This window comes from Hyposmocoma kahamanoa, unplaced genomic scaffold (genome assembly GCF_003589595.1).
Source record: "Hyposmocoma kahamanoa isolate Upper Pololo Valley unplaced genomic scaffold, ASM358959v1 115, whole genome shotgun sequence".
Classification (NCBI taxonomy): domain Eukaryota; kingdom Metazoa; phylum Arthropoda; class Insecta; order Lepidoptera; family Cosmopterigidae; genus Hyposmocoma; species Hyposmocoma kahamanoa.
The window spans coordinates 74,368-98,021 of NW_020653389.1; the positions used below are offsets into that span (position 1 = coordinate 74,368).

At 36.9% G+C, this 23,654-nt stretch overlaps 1 protein-coding gene across 1 annotated transcript in view; it reads left to right on the forward strand.

The window, feature by feature from the left end:
• Nucleotides 1-10,985: 10,985 nt before the first annotated feature.
• The window catches only part of LOC113239724 (unconventional myosin-Va), a 112,745-nt gene continuing 100,076 nt past the window's right edge, over nucleotides 10,986-23,654 (forward strand). Inside the window, exons 1-7 of the mRNA XM_026476817.1 lie at nucleotides 10,986-11,102; nucleotides 14,615-14,733; nucleotides 15,990-16,072; nucleotides 17,418-17,540; nucleotides 19,120-19,250; nucleotides 19,783-20,002; nucleotides 21,646-21,753. Coding sequence (XP_026332602.1) covers nucleotides 14,633-14,733; nucleotides 15,990-16,072; nucleotides 17,418-17,540; nucleotides 19,120-19,250; nucleotides 19,783-20,002; nucleotides 21,646-21,753 — 766 coding nt within the window. The 5' untranslated portion in view covers nucleotides 10,986-11,102; nucleotides 14,615-14,632. The remainder of the gene's footprint in view (nucleotides 11,103-14,614; nucleotides 14,734-15,989; nucleotides 16,073-17,417; nucleotides 17,541-19,119; nucleotides 19,251-19,782; nucleotides 20,003-21,645; nucleotides 21,754-23,654) is intronic.

Genomic DNA, 23,654 nt, shown 5'->3' on the forward strand with positions numbered 1-23,654 from the left:
AAAACCCGCCATTTTTTCCTCGTTTCCAAGTTCTGGCTTTTTTCTTAATTTATCATCAGCTTAAAACTAACTAAAAATGGACAAGTACATAATATATTAATATAATATTATACATAAACGACTAAACCTAAATACAAATTTTTACAAAAGATGCAGTAAGTTATTTTTGTAATGTTTTCCGTTTATTTTATAGTCTCTTTTGTTACATAAAAATGGCAAAAATTCCATGTAACACAAATTCTCATCGCCATTGGTTAATCGAGACGCAATGCAATCTACGTCAACAAGTTCTTCTTTTTAGGATTAATCTCCTATTGGAGGTTGGACAACATCATGGCAATCCTGACTTTAGAGGCTGCTGCTCTAACTAAGGGTCGTATTCTAGAACTCTACTCAATGCTCAAGTCAGGATTGCAATTGTAATAATTGCAATTGTAATACAAGCACTGGTAATACGACCCTAATGGCAGGGACTTGAGTATGATTTTTAGTGCTTTGAATCACACTACGACCATAAGAGTCGTTTTTCAGAACTCTACTCAATGCTCAAGTCAGGATTTGAGTATGATTCAAAGCACTAAAAATCACACTCAAGTCCTTGCTATTAGGGTCGTATTTCCAGTGCTTGAAATCATACTCAAGTCTGCTCAAATCCTGACTTGAGCATTGAGTAGAGTTCTGGAATACGACCGACCGCGGTGGTAATGCAGCCGAACAATTCCCTCAATCAGCCCTGAAAATTTAAAATCTTGAAATTCGACAATGTTTCACGTTGTTTCGATTACTCGAATTAATATGAACAACTTGAATCTTGAATTCAGTTGTTGGAAATAATAACAGAGGGCACATTGGTAATTTTAGTAGATGTTTTGTGGTTTAAGTCATAAGTGGGCAGGTAGCTTTATGTCATTTTAGGATCGAAGCAATCACCACAGCATTCTGCATATTGTAATCCGGAAACATCTTTCTTCACCTTATCAACAAGCATCTACGCTTAAAAGCGTATATTAAAATGTACATGGTCACCGGTTAAGGGCCTACTCCGACCTTTCTTTAGAACGTTCTCAATTTTACGTTAATTCACATAGAATGTTGCATAACTAAGTTTATGTTGAAATTTTCCCTGTTAAGGGAAGGCTTCCCTTTTGAGAATATAGACTATCCACTGCGTACGTATATGATATGTATATATTTCATTAACCCAAACCCCTACAAACTGACTCTATTGTGATATCTGTTTGGAAGCGTGCAACCCATGACATTTACCACAGGATTGTCGAGATGCTCAGACTATCCTCCTTAAACCATGATGACTAACGATAAAATTTGTTGTTGGCTGACCTTGGGTATGAATATAAAGAGCTAGAATGTAGGTCAATTCTATAGCTGCATATAAAGAAACGTATTTCTGACCTATATTTTGTTATTTTATCATGGTAACACTCGTGTGAATTTTGAGATAAGAAAAACTTTCGATTCCTATTGTCGTCGTCGCATGTTTGTTTTTATGTTCCTATTAGTTTCTTGTTAGATTTCCATTTCCTTATGGAAAATTATGTTCCTCTCACTTCACAAAGTTTGTTTAAAACAATTTAATTGATAATGCGAAAATGTATGGATAACCGATTTTTATCAATCTGACACATGTCAATAACAATGCTGTGACGTTTTGCATTTTGGTGAGAAATTAGCAATTTTCGAATCTACCTTATATTTATAAAATGGATTTCCGAAGTGTGAAGTGGTGTGATAGAAAATTAATTATTTAATCTACAAATTGCATTTTACAAAGTCTTCAAAATGACTACAAAGGAGCTTTATACTAAGGTATGCAAACTTTTTCGTTTCTAATCTCTTATGTTCCGTCCTCGGAATATAACATATTTTCGAATTAAGAACACGAGGTAATTCGGTTTCGTATTTCTTTTTTTAATTAAAACAAAAGCATGGAGCGTGTAATGGCAAGTAACTAACGATACACGAGTTTAAACTTTTACTATCAGGATCACAATTGTTAATTACATTATTTAATGAATTATTTATTTATTTCGTTCCACAATGATGACTTCATCTGGCCGGGAGTATTTATCTGCACAATTACTCATATGATAAAGTACTTTGTTAACACAATATGTATTTTTTATTTTATGTGCTAATTATTTAGCAGTCCAGTGCGAAGACCATTATCTGTCAGTTTTGGGACAAAATTTTGTTGCTTACAAGTAAAATATTAAAGTCAGCTTCAATTTTGTTTACAGTGTTAATTAAAATTCATTTTCATTGCATACCCATTATTCCTGTTGATTTCATCATAATTATTTATTAGATGGTTAATTTTTTTACGTTATGCTATTCGTCTTTACAAAAAACACACAATTTTTTTGTTTTTAAGTTTTATCTGGTAAATTTATACATTGATTACAGGGATCATTCAGCCTCTTGTGTCTTAAAAATGTTTATAATCTCGTATAAGTTTTTTTGTCAGGTGGAAAACCTATATCAGTCTAGGATCCATCCCTAATTACATTAAAATTAAATTACGCAGGCAAAGGCTTACTTTTATCTGTGATCTGATAAATAGATTCATTCACACAAAGTGTTTGCTGAACTTTTGGGTTTACTGCAAAAGTAATATTTGTGATGTAGTGTACTATGAACTAATGAATTGTCAACACATGTTCAATTACATAAATTTGAAACCAAAGAGCGTTCAATACCTTGAATTATCAACTATTTGAAAGTTCGGCCATGTGTGGTTACACAAATGAGCTTCGCACAAATGAGCTTCAACCATTTGTATCAAACCCCATGAAATGACTTCTAATTAGTCTTGATTTAGTACATGAAACATGTAAAATTGATGTAAGGCTAGTGCTTCTCTGGTATTTGTGATTAAGTTTTGAGTGGCACTGCAACTGATATAAGGAGGCAAGTTGTTAACCGTCAGGTGCATAATTTGTTTGTCGCGTCACTTTCTTAACATAAAAAAAACATTGTACTGTAAGCTACATGTATTTTTTTTATTCCTTGGCAATATGGTGTCCAGCAATTGGCTATTGGTAAAAATTTTTATGCATTTTTTTATTTAATAGATTTTTACGACTCTGAGAACATTGTACTATGAGCTATTTGTCTGTAAAATGATTGGTGTTGCTAGCGTTTAAATGTTGTAACCAATTGTACTATATAGTGCATTTGACTGTCTTTCAATATGTAAGCAATTTTGTATGTTTTTATATACTCTTTAAATTTGACATGCATTGCAATGCCACTAACAGTGGCATGTCACTGTTTTTTAACCGACTTAAAACAAAGAGGAGGTTCTCAATTCGATTCAACTATTCGAAAACTTTTTTTTAATGTATGTTATGCGATAACTCCGGTATTTGTGAATCAATTTTCATGATTCTTTTTTTGTTGGAAAGAGGGTACCCCCATAGTGGTCCCAATTAATTTTGAAGAAAATCATCCACCTCCAAGGCTGTTCACGCATGAAGACACATTTTTATAAATAGTGCCTAAATTTTACTGTATGGAACAATTATTTTAATGGTTCATTTTGGTATTCTCCAATTCAAGGCGTTATTCTCTCTCAATATACTTTGAGTAGCGAGAACCGTCTCTATATATATAAATCTCCTGTGTCAAGTCCTGTATATTAGCAAACTAGGAGATGAATCCGGGTTTGCACACTTTCCGGTAACCGACTTCAGTAAAACTTGGCAAATAGATGTAATTCCACGTACTTTTGAGTTCGGTTTTTTTAGTACTCTATACTGAGATTATTTAAGTTAGATACACACAAAAGCTCAACCTATTTATATGTAGACACATTGTTGAAACCTTTGTCGGTGGTTGCGAATCTGCATTGAGTAGTGCTAATATTCATTGTGGATATTTGAAATGTGATATTATTTAAGGGTAAGGGATTACGGTGTGCTGGAATTATTTACAAGTCCTCCAGAAACAGCAGCCCAAAAAGCACCTCAGCCATTGTTATTATTATTACCTTTGATAAAATTACAGTATGATTAAACTAGGCAGATTGACTGATTTTACCCAGGTTCATTTAAAAAAAAAAATAAATGTCACTAATTATAAAACCAATATTTTATTTTGGTACCAAACAGAAATCTTTTTCATGTAGATTCTTTTGAATCTGTATATTTTTCACGATTTTTTTGGAACAGATAAAATCAGCTTCCGCATCAACATTTACTGATGTCAAGGTCATAAAATATACATCGTTTTAATTTTATTTCATAGCCTTTTTATTTTTAACCTTTTTTAAACTGAGTTAGGAATATTTTTACATTACAATTTTATGTTGCATTTAAAATTTTTAGATTATATTTCTTAACTCAGCGTGCTTCTTAGCATAGGCCTCCTCCAGATCTTTTCAGTGTACTCTATCAAGAGCTACTATTCTCCAACATGGTCCTGCAGTTAGCTTCAGGTCATCCTCCCATCTTTGATGTTGACACCCTCTATTACGTTTTCCTTCACGTGGGTACTTATTGGTAACTACTTTGCTCCATTTTTCCGGCCCATGCAACAGATGGCCAGTCCATCTCCATTTTGCCTGACCTATCTTTGAAAGCACATCGATTATCCTGGTTCGTCTTCTAACACTGTCACTCCTATCTACCGACCCGAGAGATAGGGTTTTCTGGAGAGACTGCGTGCTCGACGGCAAGGGTACAGCGGGCGTCCGGGCCTAGCCCTCCGCCAGTTATACGCCTTTTGGCGTCTCTGGTGGACCCGGACTTTCGTATGGACTCGTTAGGGTTTGTGGTTAGCTGCAGAGACGCACATGTTTGTCTGCTCCGGTTGGGTTTGGCCGGGGCGTCTGTCTCGTAAGCAGCTTTGAGAGCCTGAAGCGAGGAGACGTGCGGGACACGTGAGTTGCCCTTTAAGTTGGAAGCCATTTTCGGACATTGTCGCAGAACACTGAGACTGACATCCCGGCACTAGCCCGGAGAACTAATAGAGGATAAACTAGATATCTTCCGGTCCCTCCAGCCGATTAGTTTATTGGGAACTGGAAAGACGTTGTTTTTCGGCGTCGGGAAATGAGCGTGCCTTACAGCTCGGCCACCAATGAGGAGATTTGGTAGTGGACTCAGAAAGCAACCGTTGTGCAATGCATAACGGGAAGTGAGCGTGCCTACAGCTCCGGCACGTATCTGGAAAATAGGGAGGGTACTGTACGTGCACCCAGGGCAGCTCACCCCAGGCACTAGCCTCTCGAAGAACCGGATGACGTCAAGTGACAGAGGTCTTTGACAACCCTTTACACTGGCTGAACTGGGGTCGGAACCTGAACTTATAAGGTTCCTGTGAGCGCACATGTCATAGGGCCCTTGCCGCATAACCAAGAGGTTGATAGGGAGGGGTACTATAAACAAAATATAATATGGAAAATGATTCCTCAGGCCGAGCATCCTGCGCTCCCGTTGACCAGCCTGTAGTGTTATATTACATATGCGGGTCTCCCTAAACTCGAAGTTTAGAAATAACTTTTTTATTGAAAATATTCGATATCGTGCTTTCGTGCCGAACGGAAAGACGGTACAGATAAGATTTTAGTTAGCGTACTTAAGTAAAGGAATGCTGTTGAAGAATCAAGTACACACTTTCTTAACAACCACGCTTTATCTTTACATTACAAAATCATCATTCACTGCATTGCGAGATCGTGGTCAAATGCAATCAATAAACAAATAAAAGGGTGTTAGATAATTTCAGATAACAATTGATAATGTACATATTAGTTATAACCAAGGCTTGGCGACGTGCTGTCTTAATTTAAAAATGAATTACAAAATACTTTGGACTGCAACTGTTAATTAGTAGGCGTGTCACTCACTACTCACTGTCATTTGATATAATTGAAACTTTACCCGCAATTGGAACTCTATACCCTGAGTTAACCCCACTCTATATACCATAAAATAAATAATGGACTGAAGTCTAGGCGTATGCTTATGCTATCTAAAACTAACAAAAGACAAATTCGCCTACATATGTCTGTATGGTTTTAAACCTTTAACCTCTTCCTTTATGGAAGGAATGAAAAAAAAACAACAATATAAAAAAATCTTTAGCCTGGCGCCCACTGATGGAACGGCTCGGCATGGGATTTTTGGCTGACGAAAGGTAATATACCTTGAAATTAGGGTATTATAGTTGAAATTTCAATGTTAAAGGTCGTAGCTGTAAAGGAGCGGTAATGCCTTGAAAGGCGCTGGTGGAATTCTGTAGATTGTAATGTAGGTTGCAATCCACATTAGTAAAAGCGTGTGCCACTGCTGGTACCGCTTGGAATGTTCTGTAGACCGCAGATCTTGCTTAGTGAGTGGAAATAAATCTGGTTTTATATTTTTTATAAAACCAGATTTATTTCCACTTATTTTAATGTTCTTTTGTGATGTTTTAAATGTTTATGTAAAATGGTTCAAAAAAATTAACGTGAGATGTGTTCGCTACCGCGAACAGGCAGGGAGTGATTATGGAACGAAACAAAATCAGAATGCGAGGTAAAATGGAATAATTCAAAATTTTAAATTTAAATATGAGTAGAAGAAGAAAAGACGATATGATACGAATGGAGAGAGGCGATATAAAAAGGTAGGATGACGGTGTAAGAAGGTCACACCGTCACAGCCTTAATGTTTAGTTTTAATTTGAGGAGGAGTGTTGAACACGTCTCTAGAGCCTCAGCACTATTCCCGCCATCACAATGGCAACCGATATTAATAGGCATTCAAAGTTCTCACTGGTGCGCACAGATTAAACGATTTTCAATCATATATGGTGTTTTAACTTAAAATAATCTTAACAGTAGCTACATAAACAAAGCTTCGGCATGATTAGGGACTCGCCTCCGGAATGCCTTGGCAGCCTTGGGGATGCTTCGGGATGCTTCGGCAGTCTTCGGGATGATTCGGCAGCCTTCGAGATGCTTCGGCAGGCTTAAGGATGCCGCGTCAAACTTAGGAATACCGCGGCATGTTAAAGGACACGTGTCCTTTAATACACCGCGCTTTTATACTAGGTATTATTATTAATTATACTTGTCCAATACTTCGAAATAATAATAATAATAAAATATTATGTTGCCATATTACAAGTAACTGCCTCCGTGGCCGAACGGTTACCATACCGGACTGCCACGCAGAGGTCCCCGGGTTCGATTCCCGGGCCGGGGGAAATATTTGTATGGCCTACATTTATTTCTCTCGTGAGTTTGGGTGTAATTTGTGGTTGTCTATGTGTGTGTCCATGGCACCCGCGACACAGGGTTTCCCTAGTGCGGGGCTATGTTGAGTGTGTGCGTTATTATTATTATTATTATTATTCACCGGAGCCAATACTCGAAGATGACCGCACCAAAATCTATTGGGATCGATCTATTATCACGGACAGGACTATTCTTGGGAATAAGCCTGATATTGTGATATTGGATTGATCGCAGTCGAGGGCATTTCTTGTGGACGTCACCATCCCGCATGACGAGGGTCTCGTAAAAGCTGAAACCGAGAAACGCCGGAAGTATCTCGACCTGGCGCACGAGATCACCGACATGTGGGATGTGGCCTCCACTGAAATAATCCCAATTGTTTTGTCCGCAAATGGGTTAATTCCAGTCAGCCTTTCTAACAGCTTGAGGCGGTTGGATTTCTGTGGCGTGTCGCTTCCAGCACAAATGCAGAAGGCGGTCCTGCTCGATACGGCACGTATTGTTCGCCGATGCTTGGACCTGAGTCCCTGACCCCGGCCGACTGTACCATTGCCGGGAAATACCGCCTCTCCCATTTAAAAAATCAAAGTTAATCTTTTAGGCCTTGGGAGAGGCGAGAGTTTAAAATAAATACAATAATAAAATAATAATCATTTAATAGTCATAAATCTCTGATTATAGGTTCCACCTTCACAGGATATGAAAAACCAAGTCTTAATATCTACAACAGTTAGGACATCAAAACAAAAGTAATTTAATTAAGATAATAATTACAGACCACATAAATCAATGTAAATAAATCAATGTCATACAGTCACGTTCGTCTCAATAATAAATAATAAATTAATGTGAAATTAGTTAGCAAAATTCCTTTAATGTATAAAATGATTTTTCAATTAAATACTCAAATAATGTGCGTTTAAATTCCGCGAAATTTTCGTTCTGCCTTAACTGTAATGGCAATTTATTATAGATTTTTGGTGTCATAGCAATTATACTCTTCTCAAATAGTGACGTTTTACAATTTATTTGGCGTAGTTGGTTAGGACGTCCTGCTCTTGTAACTACAGGAAAAGGTTGAGGGTGTCGTCGTATAAATAAGGCTGTTTCATAGATATACAATGAAGGCAAGGTTAAGATTTTTAGTTCTCGAAAATAGTTTCTGCAACTGTCGGTCTGTTTCACTCCACAGATTGCCCTCATGCACGTCTTTTGAGCTCGAAAAACTTGTATTGTGTTGCTACTATTATCCCAAAATAAGATACCATATCTGAGTGTTGTAGATACATAGCTGTGGTAAACTACAAGTAAAGCGTTTTTGTTTACCACCTTAGACAATTTAAAGAGAGCGTATGATTGTTTCGATAGCTTGTAACATATTATTTGAAGTTGTTCCTCCCATTGCATTTTCCTATCAATATGAAGTCCAAGGAATGTGGTTCCCCATGTTTCACCGATAACACGCGAGTTATAAATTAATTTGTTTGTCAAAGAGTTATTGCCCCTTTGCTTGAAATTCATAATTGTCGTTTTGTCAAGATTTAGTAATAAATTATTAAATTTAAGCCATGTCATTACATTTATTAGGGATTCTTTTATTTCAAAAAGTGAAATCTTTAGAAAATTGAGATAGTACCGGTTGTCAGTTCACAGTCGATATACTAAAATGTTAATTCTTTGTGAACGTAAAGGTAATTTTCATAAAAATTATAAATAAATAATAAGTAAATAAAATAAAAATTATAAGTAAATATTTTCATAAACAATACATTACACATAGTTTGGAAAACTTCGAGGCCTGTTAGATAATAATAATAATAAAACGCACACACTCGTAGCTCCGCCCTAGCGAAACCCTGACTCGCGGGTGCCACGGACACACACGTAAACAACCACAAATTACAGCCAAACTCACGAGATAAATAAATGTAGGCCATACAAATATGCTCTGCATAGCAGGCCAATATGATCATCCAACCATTCGACCAGAGGCAGTTAAGATCGAAGGAATTTTTCTTTGTTTTCGATCTTTGTATTCACAAAAAAGAAATAAATATAGTAAAATATTATGATATTCAATAAAAATCAATATTACAATTTATAAAGCGACATCTCTTGTCAATGTCTCGTAGCTGTAAAGGTTCTTGGTAGAGTGGAAAAAAAATCATAGATTTCTCACAGAAAAATCTGTAACAAACGCACAGAGAATTTCGTGAGGTATGCTGACTTGACCCGTAGCACAGTTGGTAGAGCTGTCTTCCTAGTGTGGTTCGTATTTAGGAATCTACGTCCGTTCTTACGTCCGATAGTAATTTTATTGTTTTGTTAATAAGTGATATTCGACCAAATTGAACGCATGATGCAAATAAGTCTTGATTTAATCGAGTATTAGTTATATGACAATAATTGTTTTTTTCCATCCTAAGTTTTGGATGGATGTACGGTCGGACAACGGGGGTGTCAGATCGAAGGAATTTTTCTGTGTTCCATTTTTGTATTAATATATAATCTCAGTACAGAATACTAAAAAAACCGACCTCAAAAGTAGTAGTCGCCACTATACAGGACTTGATACTGGAGATAATAAAAATAGGTTCTCACTACGACACTACTCAAAGTATTTCGAGAGAAAAACGCCTTGAATTGGATTCAAGGCGTTTCTGCAAAATCAACTAAATAATTGCTAAAAGTAATTGCTCCTAAATTAAAGTTAGGCGCTATTTATAAAAATGTCTCTATGGAAATACCCCCTTTCCAACAAAAAAAGAATCATGAAAATCGGTTCACAAATACCGGAGTTATCGCGTAACATACATACAAAAAAATAAAAAAAAAACAAAAAAAGAACATACAGTCGAATTGAGAACCTCCTCCTTTTTTGAAGTCGGTTAAAAATTAAGGATATACACTGATTATTAATTATTAATACACGGTGTGAAAACACGATTCCTAAAAATACACACATTTGACAATAGAAGAAAAACACAAACTTACCTCGATATTATACAAGAAAACCGCTGTACTCAATAGGCACTACATATACCAATGATTTTTTTTTTCATATCAACTGAACTAAATAGAACTCGTATAGTATAGGATACATTTTTCAAATAGCTTAATTTCGTTCGTAAAAAAACCTCTACCTAAAAGTCCTTACCGCTCGACTCAAGCAAATGAACCGTATTAGTCATTGACTTACAAATAAATGGACGACGGGTCTAATACAAAAACCACGAAAAAAATGTCCCAAGTCAACCTATTTAAACGTAGTGACATGTAAAGGAATATGAAAAAGCTAAAACGTTGAATTTAAATTGTAATGTCATCGCAGTACTGTCTAATTTTGCTTGCTTCGCTGTCAGTCGAACAAACGAAGACTAAAGCGTGAATGACGCTCTGTATACGATTTTAACGCCCTATAAGTTCGGACACTTTTTAACGCGGACCCGACGTCCATATAAGTGTAAGTCAATGGTATTAGTACAAGAATCATTTGAATTCAAGCTGAGATAGTATATACTCTTAGTATTTCTTGTCTCTTGTTTGAGAAATAATTGGTTCTTCGTACAATGTTCATCCATTATTTCACCCCCTTTAGAATTTATTTTAGTGACAAAAGTGGCCTATGTTCTTCTCCTAGGTCCCATCTATGTCTCTACCATACCTACTACAATTTGTGATTTTTTTGGAATTTGTATATTATTGTAATATTATCATAATGAAATTATCATTGCAGGACGCCCGGGTATGGGTAGAACACCCGGAAAAAGTATGGGAGAGCGCGACGGTGACGTCAGACTTTCGGTCTGGCGTGCTCATCGTGAAGATCGACCAGACCGGGGAGATTCGACAGATCAAGGTAAATTGGATTACTGTGTACTTGGATGACAAAAACCCGTGTTAGTGACCACAGAACAATAAATACAGTAGAAGAGGTTTGTTAGCGTCTGCCGCGTGCCAATTATAGGTCTTAAAAGGCCTACTTAAGCTCAGTCTGTCACTTTCGCTTAGTATGGTATGGTTGTGTCAATTTTTCTTGCAAATTCTCTAAAATCCTAGAAAATTGCCTTATAGTGCTATTTTGTAGTGCAAAATTGATAGCCGCATCAAAAATATTACTCGGGTGATATTTCAAGTCATCGGAAAGTCTTATTATAATACACTAAGGGTCATATTCTAGAACTCTACTCAATGCTCAAGTCAGGATTGCACTGGAAACACAAGCGCTGGAAATACGACCCTAATGGCAGGGACTTGAGTATGATTTTGAGTGCTTTAAACCATACTCAAATCCTGACTTGAGCATTGAGTAGAGTTCTAGAATACGACCCTAAGAGTCGTATTCTAGAACACATTCGTTCGATCGAACCAAAAAGTTAAGCAATCGATCAACGAGTCGACGGGTCAACGGGTTAACAGATCAATGATTCATCCTAATTGCTCCGTGGCTTAGTGTTTATTACATGGTAATTAATAATAATTAATAATAACGCACATAGTCAATATATAATTTTGTAAGTTTAATCTGTTTTTTGCCATATTGTGATTATTAATGAGTGCACTAGCTAATATTAAAATATAATATTAATGAATAATAAATTAGTAATTTTGAATGCTCATAAGTTTTTTGTTATGTATTTTTGTTTTGTAGATGTTACTTTTCCTGGAAATAAATTGGAGGGTCGTATTCTAGAACTCTACTCAATGCTTAAGTCCGGACTTGAGTATGATTCAAAGCACTAGAAATCATACTCAAGTCCCTGCCATTAGGGTCGTATTTCCAGTGCTTGTGTTGCCAGTGCAATCCTGACTTGAGCATTGAATAGAGTTCTAGAATACGACCCTAAGTGTCCTAAGTGTGGTTTATCAATGATGCATTTAATTTTATACACATTACCAGGAAAGAATAAAAACTAATTGTATAATTTGACACCTTTAAACTGCATATTATTATGGAAGTATCGTGAGGGACGTGTGACCCGTTAAATGATCGTACATATGATCGAACCATTTGACCCGATCACATTAGGCATGGGTCATGATACACCCGAGTTAAAATGATGGACCGACACAGGTCTAATTTGTTCGTTCGTGAAAAGCGCGATTGCATCGTTACACTTGCGATTTATAGGCGATTGCTTTGATACAAACACGCGATTGCTTCGATACAAACGCGCGATTGCATCGATACAGTCGCGCGTTTTCATTGCTTCTTAAAGTCGTGCGCGTTTGTAAAGGTAGACGATTAGTGACTGCATCGCGTTTGCATCGCTGCTATAAGCCGCCGTGTGACGCCGACGTCGCCTACCGCTCAAAGAAGGCACAGTAAAGTAATAGTGTACGGCAATTTCAAAAAAGATTTATTACCTTTACGGTAGTGACATTACAAAATGACAATGACATTGTTTACAAATCGACACTGTTCATAGTAGAATTTGCTAAAAAATTCTTAAAAGAAAATCTACCACAAAAATGGTACAATCAATAAACTTAAGCAACTTTAACATTAATGTTAGTAACAATAAGAGTCACACTCGTTATAAATAGCGATAGTTTTAACTAAGAATATTACAATAACTGTTAGACATTGTCTTGTCCTGCCTACTGTTTGTGTTCAATGTCCACCATGCTGTCTCTATTCGGTTTGGATTTCTCGTGTCTTAAACAACTTTGTGAATCTTCTCAGGTGACTTATTTTCTTTCCTTTTTCCAAACATTTCAATTTACTACAGTCTGTCTTTTTTTTGCGCAAATGTGTTGCCCGCTAGCGAGCAGCTAGTGCTTGCAGTCGATAAATATTCTATCGACTATAGAGTGACTATTTGTAAAGCTTATGAAATAAATCGCCGAACTAGTTTCAATTGAACCATCCTCGACCCATTATTCATCCAATTACTAAGCACAAGTTCATTTGAATTGTCAATTTTTATAAGTTCATACATACATACACTGTATTTAGAACTATTTTTATGAAATATACAAAGAGGATACGTATTTTAAAGTTTTTCATTTTAATTCAGTATAGATAAATCAAATCCGTTTATTCTTTTTAAAATGTACATGAATAAAAAGTTATCGCGCTAGTAGCATTCAACTCTGCCGTCCGTTAATTAAAACGCGTCTATGTGAGAAAATATATTTTTTTGAGATGTCATAAAAAACCATCGCCCAGTTTTAGAATATTTAAATTGTTTGATATTTCAGCTATGCATCGTTAGGGTAAGTTCCGATAAGTCGAAGACGTTAACTAATTTTAACTGTTTTTAAAAGAGATTTTGTACTCTATCTTTTTCTATTTGAAACGGATATTTGACCATTAGCTGCGTTTTATTTAGTGGACGGCAGAACTGTCAAAATAAGAATAAAGAAGGCAATAACGCAATTACTAATCATTAGAATGTCGTAACATTTACAATTCAATAATTTTTAACAAAATTTTATCTTCTTTCACAATCTATCGATAAAACTATCGACGACAACTACATAACTGTTTAAAATTTTATTAAAAACCGGCAACCCTGCAAATGTCATTTTAATCCGTTTTCAAAAAAGATATTATAATCGATTTTCTAAGATACCTTCCTCTCAAGCCAACCTTTTGGTTCTGAGAGTTTTCTTACACATTGCACAGTATAATGTAGAGGTATTCCAGCCGGAAATACGGTTAAAACTTGTATTCTGTGTTACCGATACGCAATTGCGAATGATTTCGATATTCGACTTGTTAGTAATTACCAATGCATGGACAAAGGTGTTCCATGTATATAGATACTTGTATAGACATAGCTACAATGAGTTGTTAAAACCACCAAATATTAATTAATTACTCTTTTGGATTCCGGATTTCCGGAAATGGTTTTACTGTATCGTAGGACAAACTACTGACCTAGGAAGTCGAAGTTGGATTTGAAAGTAATTTTAATAGTGCATTTAAAAAAAATTCAGTAGATAAGTGACAGCCTTGTTGCCGTTCCGTCAATATGCGGGACTCGGTGCTATATTTAAAGCTAGAATGGGGCGGAGAGTGAACATTCTTGTTACTTTTGTGTTATCTGTTTTGGTAAAACGTCAGTTGTCTACTGCATTTTTTTACATGGCACCATAGATTACTTTAAAATCTAACTTCGACTTCCTAGGTCAGTGTTCTCTTACGATGCAGTAAAACCATTTCCGGAAATCCGGAATTAACAACTCCATGTTGCTCCTTATAGCTATATCTGTACATGTATCTATATATGTGGAATACCTCTTTTCGACCATTGGTAATTACTATTCCTGTCATTCGTATGACTGTACATTTGAAGCAATAAGAATCTCCCAAATGAGTAGCACTTTACAAAACAAATTATTCTAACACCTGGTATTTTTCAGATTACAGACGAAAAGCATATGCCGCCATTGCGCAATCCCTCGCTTCTGATTGGTCAAAACGACCTGACGTCACTGTCGTATCTTCACGAACCTGCTGTGTTACATAATCTCAGAGTAAGGTAAGACGTATATGTTATCGGCAATATACGTAATCGGGTATTCTATACAATACCTAGATATTCTGAGTGAGGATGTTGATGAAATTACAGGCACATGGGATTTTTGAAGTTGTGTTTCGGTGACAGTGGCCCTCAGCTCTTTGCGTTTAAAAGCCCGTGAGTGGCAAAGCGTGTAACTTACCATTAGCATGACGTTTTCGTCCCGTCACTTGATATAATAAAAAAAATGTAATTATTTAAAATTATTTCATAATACCTTTCTATCTTGGTAATGAATGGTTTTGGTTATATCTATTATTCGTAATGCTGAATTTTAGGTATATAAATCAATCGGTTTAATTTTTGTTACGAAACAAGATAAACAAAATGGAGATAGGTGTTTTGCAGTTGACGTGATAATTTTTACGTTTTTTTATTACTACCTCGATAGTTTAACGGTTTGAATTATGGGCGCTAGATGAATAGATCCCGGCTAGGGCAAAATTGGGAAAATAATCTGTTGTTTTGATTTTTTTTATGAACCCAGTGACGGGACGAATAAGTCGTGCCCCTGGTGGTAAGCGACACACCTGTCGATGACAGTTGCAGTGCCGCTCAGAGCTTAAATCGTCTGATTTATTTACTGCACCATGAGTACAGAGACTGGTATCTCATATAAACATGCACCCTGTTAGGTTAGTTTAATCTAATTATTAATTTTATATATACACTAGAATAATTGTATACGATTAATATATAAATACTTTCGGGGCACTGCCACTGCGCCCGTCATGCTGAGACATAAGTTGACAAGTCCCATATGCCTGCCTGTAATTTCACCAGTAGGTACCCTAATTGTAATTGCGTTACATATACACAAAGTAATACAGTCCAGTAGAGAACCGCCTCCATTTTCAAATATAATTTTTATTTGAATACTATTTTGATTTCACGTTTCAACAATTACCATAAGAGAAAAAAAAGACAGACAACCACATCCATTATATGTACTATTAAGGGTGACGGGCGCAGTGGCAGTGCCCCTCAGATCTTTGCGATTTAAAGCTCTAAGAGGTACTGCAACTGTTATAGACAGGCGTGTAGCTTACCATCAGGCGCACGACATTTTCATCCCGATTACGAAGATTCTATTTGGGTACCTCAGTAGTGATCCCTTGCCTTGGAAATGAAACTAGTTTTACGCATCGCGTATATTTGTTTTTTCAAACACTGTTCGAAACGTTGGTTTATTTGAAACAAATATTTGTTTTTTTTAGGTTCTGCGATCGCAATGCCATCTATACGTACTGTGGAATTGTTTTGGTCGCCATCAATCCATACTACGATTTGCCAATTTACGGTAAGTAATTTAAAAGCTTAATTTACGCGTTGCACACTTTTTCTTATTTACGTAAAGTGTTCGTTTGACCTCCATCTCACATGATAGAAAGCGACGCTTACTCTCGCCTTGAAAAGGCCCAAGTTATAGAGTTCGGGGAACAATTCTGCAGGAAGGCAATTCCACTCCTTTGCCGTTCGCAATATAAACGTGGAAGCCAAACACTTTCCGCAAAACTTTGGAATATCCATAACCTACGTGTGGGAACTCCAGCCTATATATTCTCAGCAGGAGTAGAGATCCTTGTGAAAGGGTTCGTCCAAAACCTAACCTTACCTATTTGAGCTGCCCAGCAGTAATGAGAGCATTACTGCGTTCCGGTTTCGAAGGGTAAGGGTGCTGGTGAAATTGCACATGGCGCATGGAACTTGTCAACTTATGTGTCAAGGTGACGGGTGCAGTAGCAATGTCCGTAAGATCTTTGCGATTAAAAACTCTGAATGGAAGTCAGCAACTATTATGGAACAGCGTGTCGCTTACCACCAAAAAAATCCTGTATAATGCTGATATAATCAACTTTACGCATTAACTACTGCAGTTAATGCGTGAAGCCTAAGCAGGCAACTTTACGGCGGTGTTCAAGGCTCTGTAGTTTTGCCTCTCTACTAAATCTGAGTCACCTATAAGCCTTTTGGCACATTTCTAGTGAATCCAATGGGGCCAGTTGGTATTTAACAGAACCAGCCCATAGGTGGCAGCTGTCTCCAGAACGGAATTGTCCTTGGTAGGGTTGGGTGTCGATTAATCGGGATAATCGATGTCATTCGATTAATCGGTTAATCGATTATTTGTGCTAAAAAAATAAAAGTATATTTCATAAAAATATTTTATAAATATGTTAATATTAGAAAAAAAACAACCGCTTTTAAATCCAAATGATCATTTTATTTAGCCGATTTTCGAATAATTAAACTTACGTGTAACACCGTAGCTCCAGAAAGATGGTTTACATAAGCTAATTATAAAATTTGTTTCCACCTCCTTTGAATAATTTGTATTTAATACTGATGTTTTTTTCTTCTTCTTTTCTTGATCTCAAAGAAAATAAAGACGTACTTACTTTGGGTTCGTTGTTTTTATTTAATTAAAAACGATTAATCGGTACATCGATTGGTTTATCAAAAAAAAAAATGCCAATAATCGATGTTTTGTGGGTCGATACCCATCTCTAGCCCTTGGTACAGTTGAAGCAACTGTCCGGTGTGAATTTGACATTCGGTTCCATTGTCACCTAACGGATACAGTTAGTAAGTTTTGTATTGGATGTGTTTTAACATCTTACTCAATTACATTGTCCATATTTCAGGCGATGAAACAATCATGGCATACCGAGGACAGGCGATGGGAGACCTAGATCCTCACATATTTGCTGTGTCTGAAGAGGCCTACACCAAATTGGAGAGGGAGAAACGAGACCAAAGTATTATTGGTAAGGTTCATTATGTAGTACTTTTTGGATTGGTTGGTATATACGACAACGATTTTAAAGACATCCATGGTCGAGTAGCTTGCATACCGGTTTTCATAGTGTTGCCATTTTTGAGGTCCCGGGTTCGATCCCCGGCCGGGGCAACGGGTCAAATTTTGACTGCCTCCGTGGCCGAAGGGTTACCATGCTACTCTGCCACGGAGAGGTCCCAGGTTCAATTCCCGGGCCGGGAGAAATATTTGTAAGGCCTACATGTATTTTGGTGTTATTTGTGGTTGTCTATGTGTGTTTCCATGGCACCCGCGATACAGGGTCTTCCTAGTACGGGGCTATGAGTGTGTGCGTAAAAAAAGAAAATGTACAAAAACTGTTCTATATTGTCTCGGGTCTGCGTGTTAGTGGTACCATGATGTTTCCGATTTCCATAACACAAGTGCTTTAGTCACTTTGGGATCAAAGCCACGTAAGTGATGTTGTTAAATATAATTAAAGACGGTTTGGGACCTTCGTCGGGATCAGCTATATTTATTACGGGTTATATGCGCGAAGAACAATATTCAAATTTCGAAAGTTTTTCCGGATGTAAATGGCTTAACAGGTCCCAAGGTCCCAAGTCAACCGTGACCATGGGACCTGTAAAGGGCCCGAAACGTCGGTTTGTTTGAAAAAACAAATCGGAAAAATAATATAAAAATAAATCCGGAAAAATAGTTTTATTTCCTATGTGTAATCGCGAAAACTTAAGAACTCGATATGAACCAAATTTGTTTACATTTTCTTTCTTTGCTAATCTTAAATAAACACAGAAGTCTGACGATTATACGGAATTTTAACGATTTGTCGTGTATGTGGTGCTATGCTACGTCTGTTTACATTAAAAAGAACAGCCCGTCTAACATGGCGGCACCACCGACACGAACACGATGCTCCGCTAGTATCACAGCTGTCAGACTAGTTCGAACGCGTTGATATAGATGGCGCCCAACGATGCAATTTATATCGTACAGTCTACATCATATCAAGCAATACATTTCTGTTCGAATATCGCCTCCACTGCTGCAATGGAACAAGATCTCGCTACTAAATATTGTATTTCTAACCAAGTAACAGCTGAAGTTTGTTCACTTTTAGTTAATTACCTAAACCCTTAGAATAATAACGCATAGAATGATAGTTTCATATCAAACGAACTGTCACAAGTGAGGCAAAAATCAAATTCATGTAAGCTAGTTTCAGTAGTAGGTTAATTTTCGGTTTTAGTGAATATTTATATAAAAATACAAGTTGAAACGCGTTACTTCCTTGTGGAATGTGATGTTAGTATCTATTTTATGTTTATCTGACGTATTTTTACACTCATTTACCGCACATTTCGTCATTTTTATCTAAAATTCTTGATCTGTTCGTGGTGCAAGTTGACCTTGAGCACTGACGGCCCGCCCGCTCGTGTAGGCCCATTGGGAGCGCTTCAATTTGCCTCACTTAGCGTGTGCGGACTAGGTTTCTATGCGTTATTATTCTAAGCCTAAACCTTTATACTACAGTCAAAGACAATTCCTTTTACGATCTTTTTTTTCAGTGAGCGGAGAATCTGGAGCGGGGAAGACCGTTTCAGCGAAATATGCAATGCGATATTTTGCAGCTGTTGGAGGCAACGCATCAGAGACGCAAGTTGAACGGAAAGTGCTGGCTTCCAGCCCTATAATGGAGGTAAGATCACTTTATGTAGCAATATCCTAGTTTCCTTCTGCATTGTAATTTGAATTTCCCCCGACATTCGATTCCCGGTATACCCAATTTGGGAAGGGGAGTGCTAAATTGTTTTTATAAATATAAATATAGTAAAGGTTAGTTGGCATAGCGTCTGGCACGGTTTGCTAGGAGACGTTGGTTCGAATCTAGCCGGATAGAAGTGAATTTTTTCTTCTTTGTATTAATAATTATAACGAACTAGTGGAGTAATTTCACAAAGAAATAATTGAATACCATGGTGGTCAAACATCCTGACATTCAATAACAACTTAATTATAATGGAAGTGCTTAGTGAGTGTGGTACGCGTGCCAACAGTACGCGGAGTTCCACATACTTGAGCTCTGTCCGCCATTTTCGCTTTGTACGTTATGATCGTGTCAATTATCTCGCCCAAAACGTCGAATGTCGTGGAAAAATGCCTTATTTTGTTATTTAGAGTGCAAAAATGTATGACGTTTCTGATCCTTATTCTAAATTTCTTTTTTGCAGGCAATAGGCAACGCAAAAACAACCCGCAACGACAACTCTTCCCGGTTCGGAAAATTCATTGAGATCCACTTCGATAATCAATACAGAATATCAGGAGCTAGTATGAGGACGTACCTCCTGGAAAAGTCCAGGGTGGTTTACCAGAGTGCGGGGGAAAGGAACTATCATATTTTCTATCAATTGTGTTCCGCTGCCGCGCACATGCCCGATTTAAAACTTGGTAAGTTCTTAGACCCTAACTATGTAGGTACCAAACTATTTACAATGCCAAAAACGCTAGACACTCAATATACCGTCAACAGCATATATAATAACGCACACACTCAACATAGCCCCGCACTAGGGAAACCCTGTGTCGCGGGTGTGAGTTTATATAATACTCTACTGCTACTTTTATATATAATATAGAAGTAGCAGTAGAGCTCCTAGTCCAGGGAAGTACTGCCACATTACCTATTTCTACCGCCAAGCAGAAATGTGATTATTATTGCGTTCCGGTTTGGAAGGGTAAGGGTGCTGGTGAAATTACAGGCACATGGGACTTGTCAACTTATGTCTCAGGGTGATGTGCGCAGTGGCAGTGCCCCTAAGATCTTTGCGATTTAAGAGCGGTTACACACGGCGAGTCTTAGCAGCGTTACAAACGGGAAGCAGCCGTTAATCGTTTACCTTTAGGCGATTATCACACTGTACTGCGCCGCGACGGAGCGCGGGGCTGCGTATTTTAACGTTCTACTGAAATACCCATTGACTTACAATTATATGGACGTCGGGTCCGCGCTAAAAAGTGTCCGCACTTGTAAGGCGCTAAAATCGTATACAGAGCGCGACACTCCGCTTTAGTCTTCATTTCTTTTATGGACAGCGCGATACTGCGATGACATAACAATTTAAATTTCGAATAGGTTGACTTGGGACATTTTTTTCGTGGTTTTTGTATTAGACCCGTCGTCCATTTATTTGTAAGTCAATGGAAATACCTCTGTTTGTATGGAAAACACGCGCCGTCGAATACGCCCTATACATGCGCGTGATTGCATCGCTACACTTGGGATTTATAGGGGCTTGCATCAATGCAATCGCCTATAAATCACGTGTAGCAATGCAATAGAGCGTTTCACGAACGTGCGTTTGCACCACTGTCAAAAGTCACCGTGTGTATCCACTCTAAATCTCTGAGTGGCACTGCAACTTTGTGCGTGTCGCTTGACACCAGGCGCACGACTAATTCGTCCCGTCACATGGTATAATAAAAAAAAAAATTGGGTAAATTTAATAATAATAATAATAATTTATTCGCATTAAGTGTGGTGTACATAGTTGGCTTAATATAAAATATTTCTATTAACAGGTTCTCACACTTAGCTAGTAATAGCATGCAAATTTACCTAAAAATGAGTATATCTATCATAATTATTAAAATATCTTATACATTTAAAATAATAAGTCTCAATAATGTCAAATTTAAACAAATACCTAATTATTTTTGTAGTCAAAAAATTCTTTAATTGAGTAAAAACAACAGTTAGACAACCATTTGGATAAACCTATTTCGGAACATTGTATTTGGCGTATTTTTAAATCAATCGGTAGCGAATTATATATTTTGACACACATAGGTAAACAGTTACGACGATACACTTCTCTTTTTATGTTGACCGGTACAGTAAGTCTGTCCGGAAACCTCGTGTTATATAAAGGTTCATGTCGTTTGAATAGTGAATAATTTTGTATTTATTTGTGTATAAATTTATAGATCCCGTGATCACGGTTGACTGAAACTGACGAACTTTGTTTGAATGTGAATGACAATGGGTAGCAATCACAATAAGAACTTAATATGACATGTATACTCTTTTACAGATCACCAAGACATGTTCCAGTATTTGAACCAAGGTGGCAGCCCCACCATCGATGGTGTGGACGACTTGAAAGCCTTCAACGAGACCAGGAGCGCGCTTATTACTTTAGGTAACACGATGTCACTAACACCGTTGATTTGTACATTGCATAATAGTCGATTAATTCAATTATTTCCCGTACTAATACGGTTCAATTTGCTTGAGATTTGAAAAATGTATATCATATATAGTCTTCCATTTAGTTCAGTTGATTTAAAAAAAAAATCATTGGTGTATGTAAAGTATCTATTGAATGCAAAGGTTTTCTTGTAAAATTTCGAAGTAAATTTGTGTTTTTTTTCTATGGTGAAAATGTTTAGGAATCGTGTCTTCACACCGTACAATAATCAGTATATATCCTCAATTTTACTATATATTTTTTCTAAAGTCATAGATTCAACACTTTCACTGTTATGCGGTATGAATTGGATTTGCAGCTGTATTGACTCTTAAAGGAGTCGTATTTTTTTTTATTTTTTTTTTTATTGTGACTCGGCAAAATGACTGCACCGCGCCTGATGGAAAGTGCGAATACAGTCCAGAGATGAGAGTAACGGATGGAAAACACAAATATCTTCACTCCGTCACTATCATTTTGCCGGTCTGGCCAAATGCTTCTTCACACTACGTTTGAAGGACCCGATGTTATAGAGGGGAGGGAATACATGCGCCGGGAGTTGGTTCCACAATTTGATGGTTCGGCATAAAAACGAATTGCCAAACTTTTTAGTGCGGGACGGTATTGAACTGACCGTCCATCTGTGGCAACGCAGTCCGGCACGGGTGGTCCGCTGATGGAAAGGAGAGGAAGGGATAAGGTTGAATACTTAGAATAATAACGCATAGAAACCTAGCCCGCACACGCTAAGTGAGGCAAGTTAGAGGGTTCCAAACGCGTCCCAGGAGCGCGCGGGCTGTTAGTGCTCAAGGTCATATTGCACCGCGAACAGCTCCAAAATTTTTTGCTAAAAATGACGAAATGTGCGGTAAATGGGTGTAAAAATACAACAGACAAACATAAAATAGACACTAACATCGCATTCCACAAGTAAGTAATGCGTTTTAACTCATATTTTTATGTAAATATTCACTAAAACAGAAAAATAATTTCGCGGCAACAAGATACGAAAGTGTTGCAAAGTAACGAATTTTTTTTCTCCCCATTTTGCTATTCTGTATCAAAATAATTATATTACGTAAATTTTAGTGGTGCCTGTAATTTAGATTTATTTGCGCATCTTGAACTAATATTTACTTTAATAAACATTAAATGTTTTCGTTAACTCCTGTAAGTGATTGGGACACTTAATTATTTTATAATACTTTTAACGGCTCTGCGTTCATGCTTTGTTGAATAATTATTTATTTTAATTTTATTTGAATTGGAGCACATATTGCAACAAATTTACAGTACTTATATATTTGTTTCTACTATAGTGTTGGCACCACCAGTACAACTTTGATAGCTTATTATATGTCTTTCTTTTCGTAACTCAAGCGAAATATTTTATATTAAAATATTTTATTTTCTTAAAAGGGGAGCATTCTTAAGCGATTTTTTAATCTATTTTAACAGTTATTTTCTTTAATGTTTGCTTATGGCATTTTCGGTTTTAGGTTTCGAATATGGCACTTATTTCTAAATCCAAGATGCGGGCGCGATTTTTCGAATAATGGCAAGTTGGGTATCGTTTTCGAGATGTTTGGGAATGTTCAATACAAATATGGCACTCATTTCTAAATCCAAGATGGCAAACAGGACAGTTCAAACAAAAGCAATATTCGTAATGAGCACCCCCAAATACCTCGAAAACGATACCCAACTTGCCATTATTTGAAAAATCGTGCCCGCCATCTTGGATTTACAAATAGTGCCATATTCACATTGAGCATCCCCAAATACCTCGAAAATGATACCCACATAGCATTTTTTTGAAAAAATCGTGCCCGCCATCTTGGATTTAGAAATGA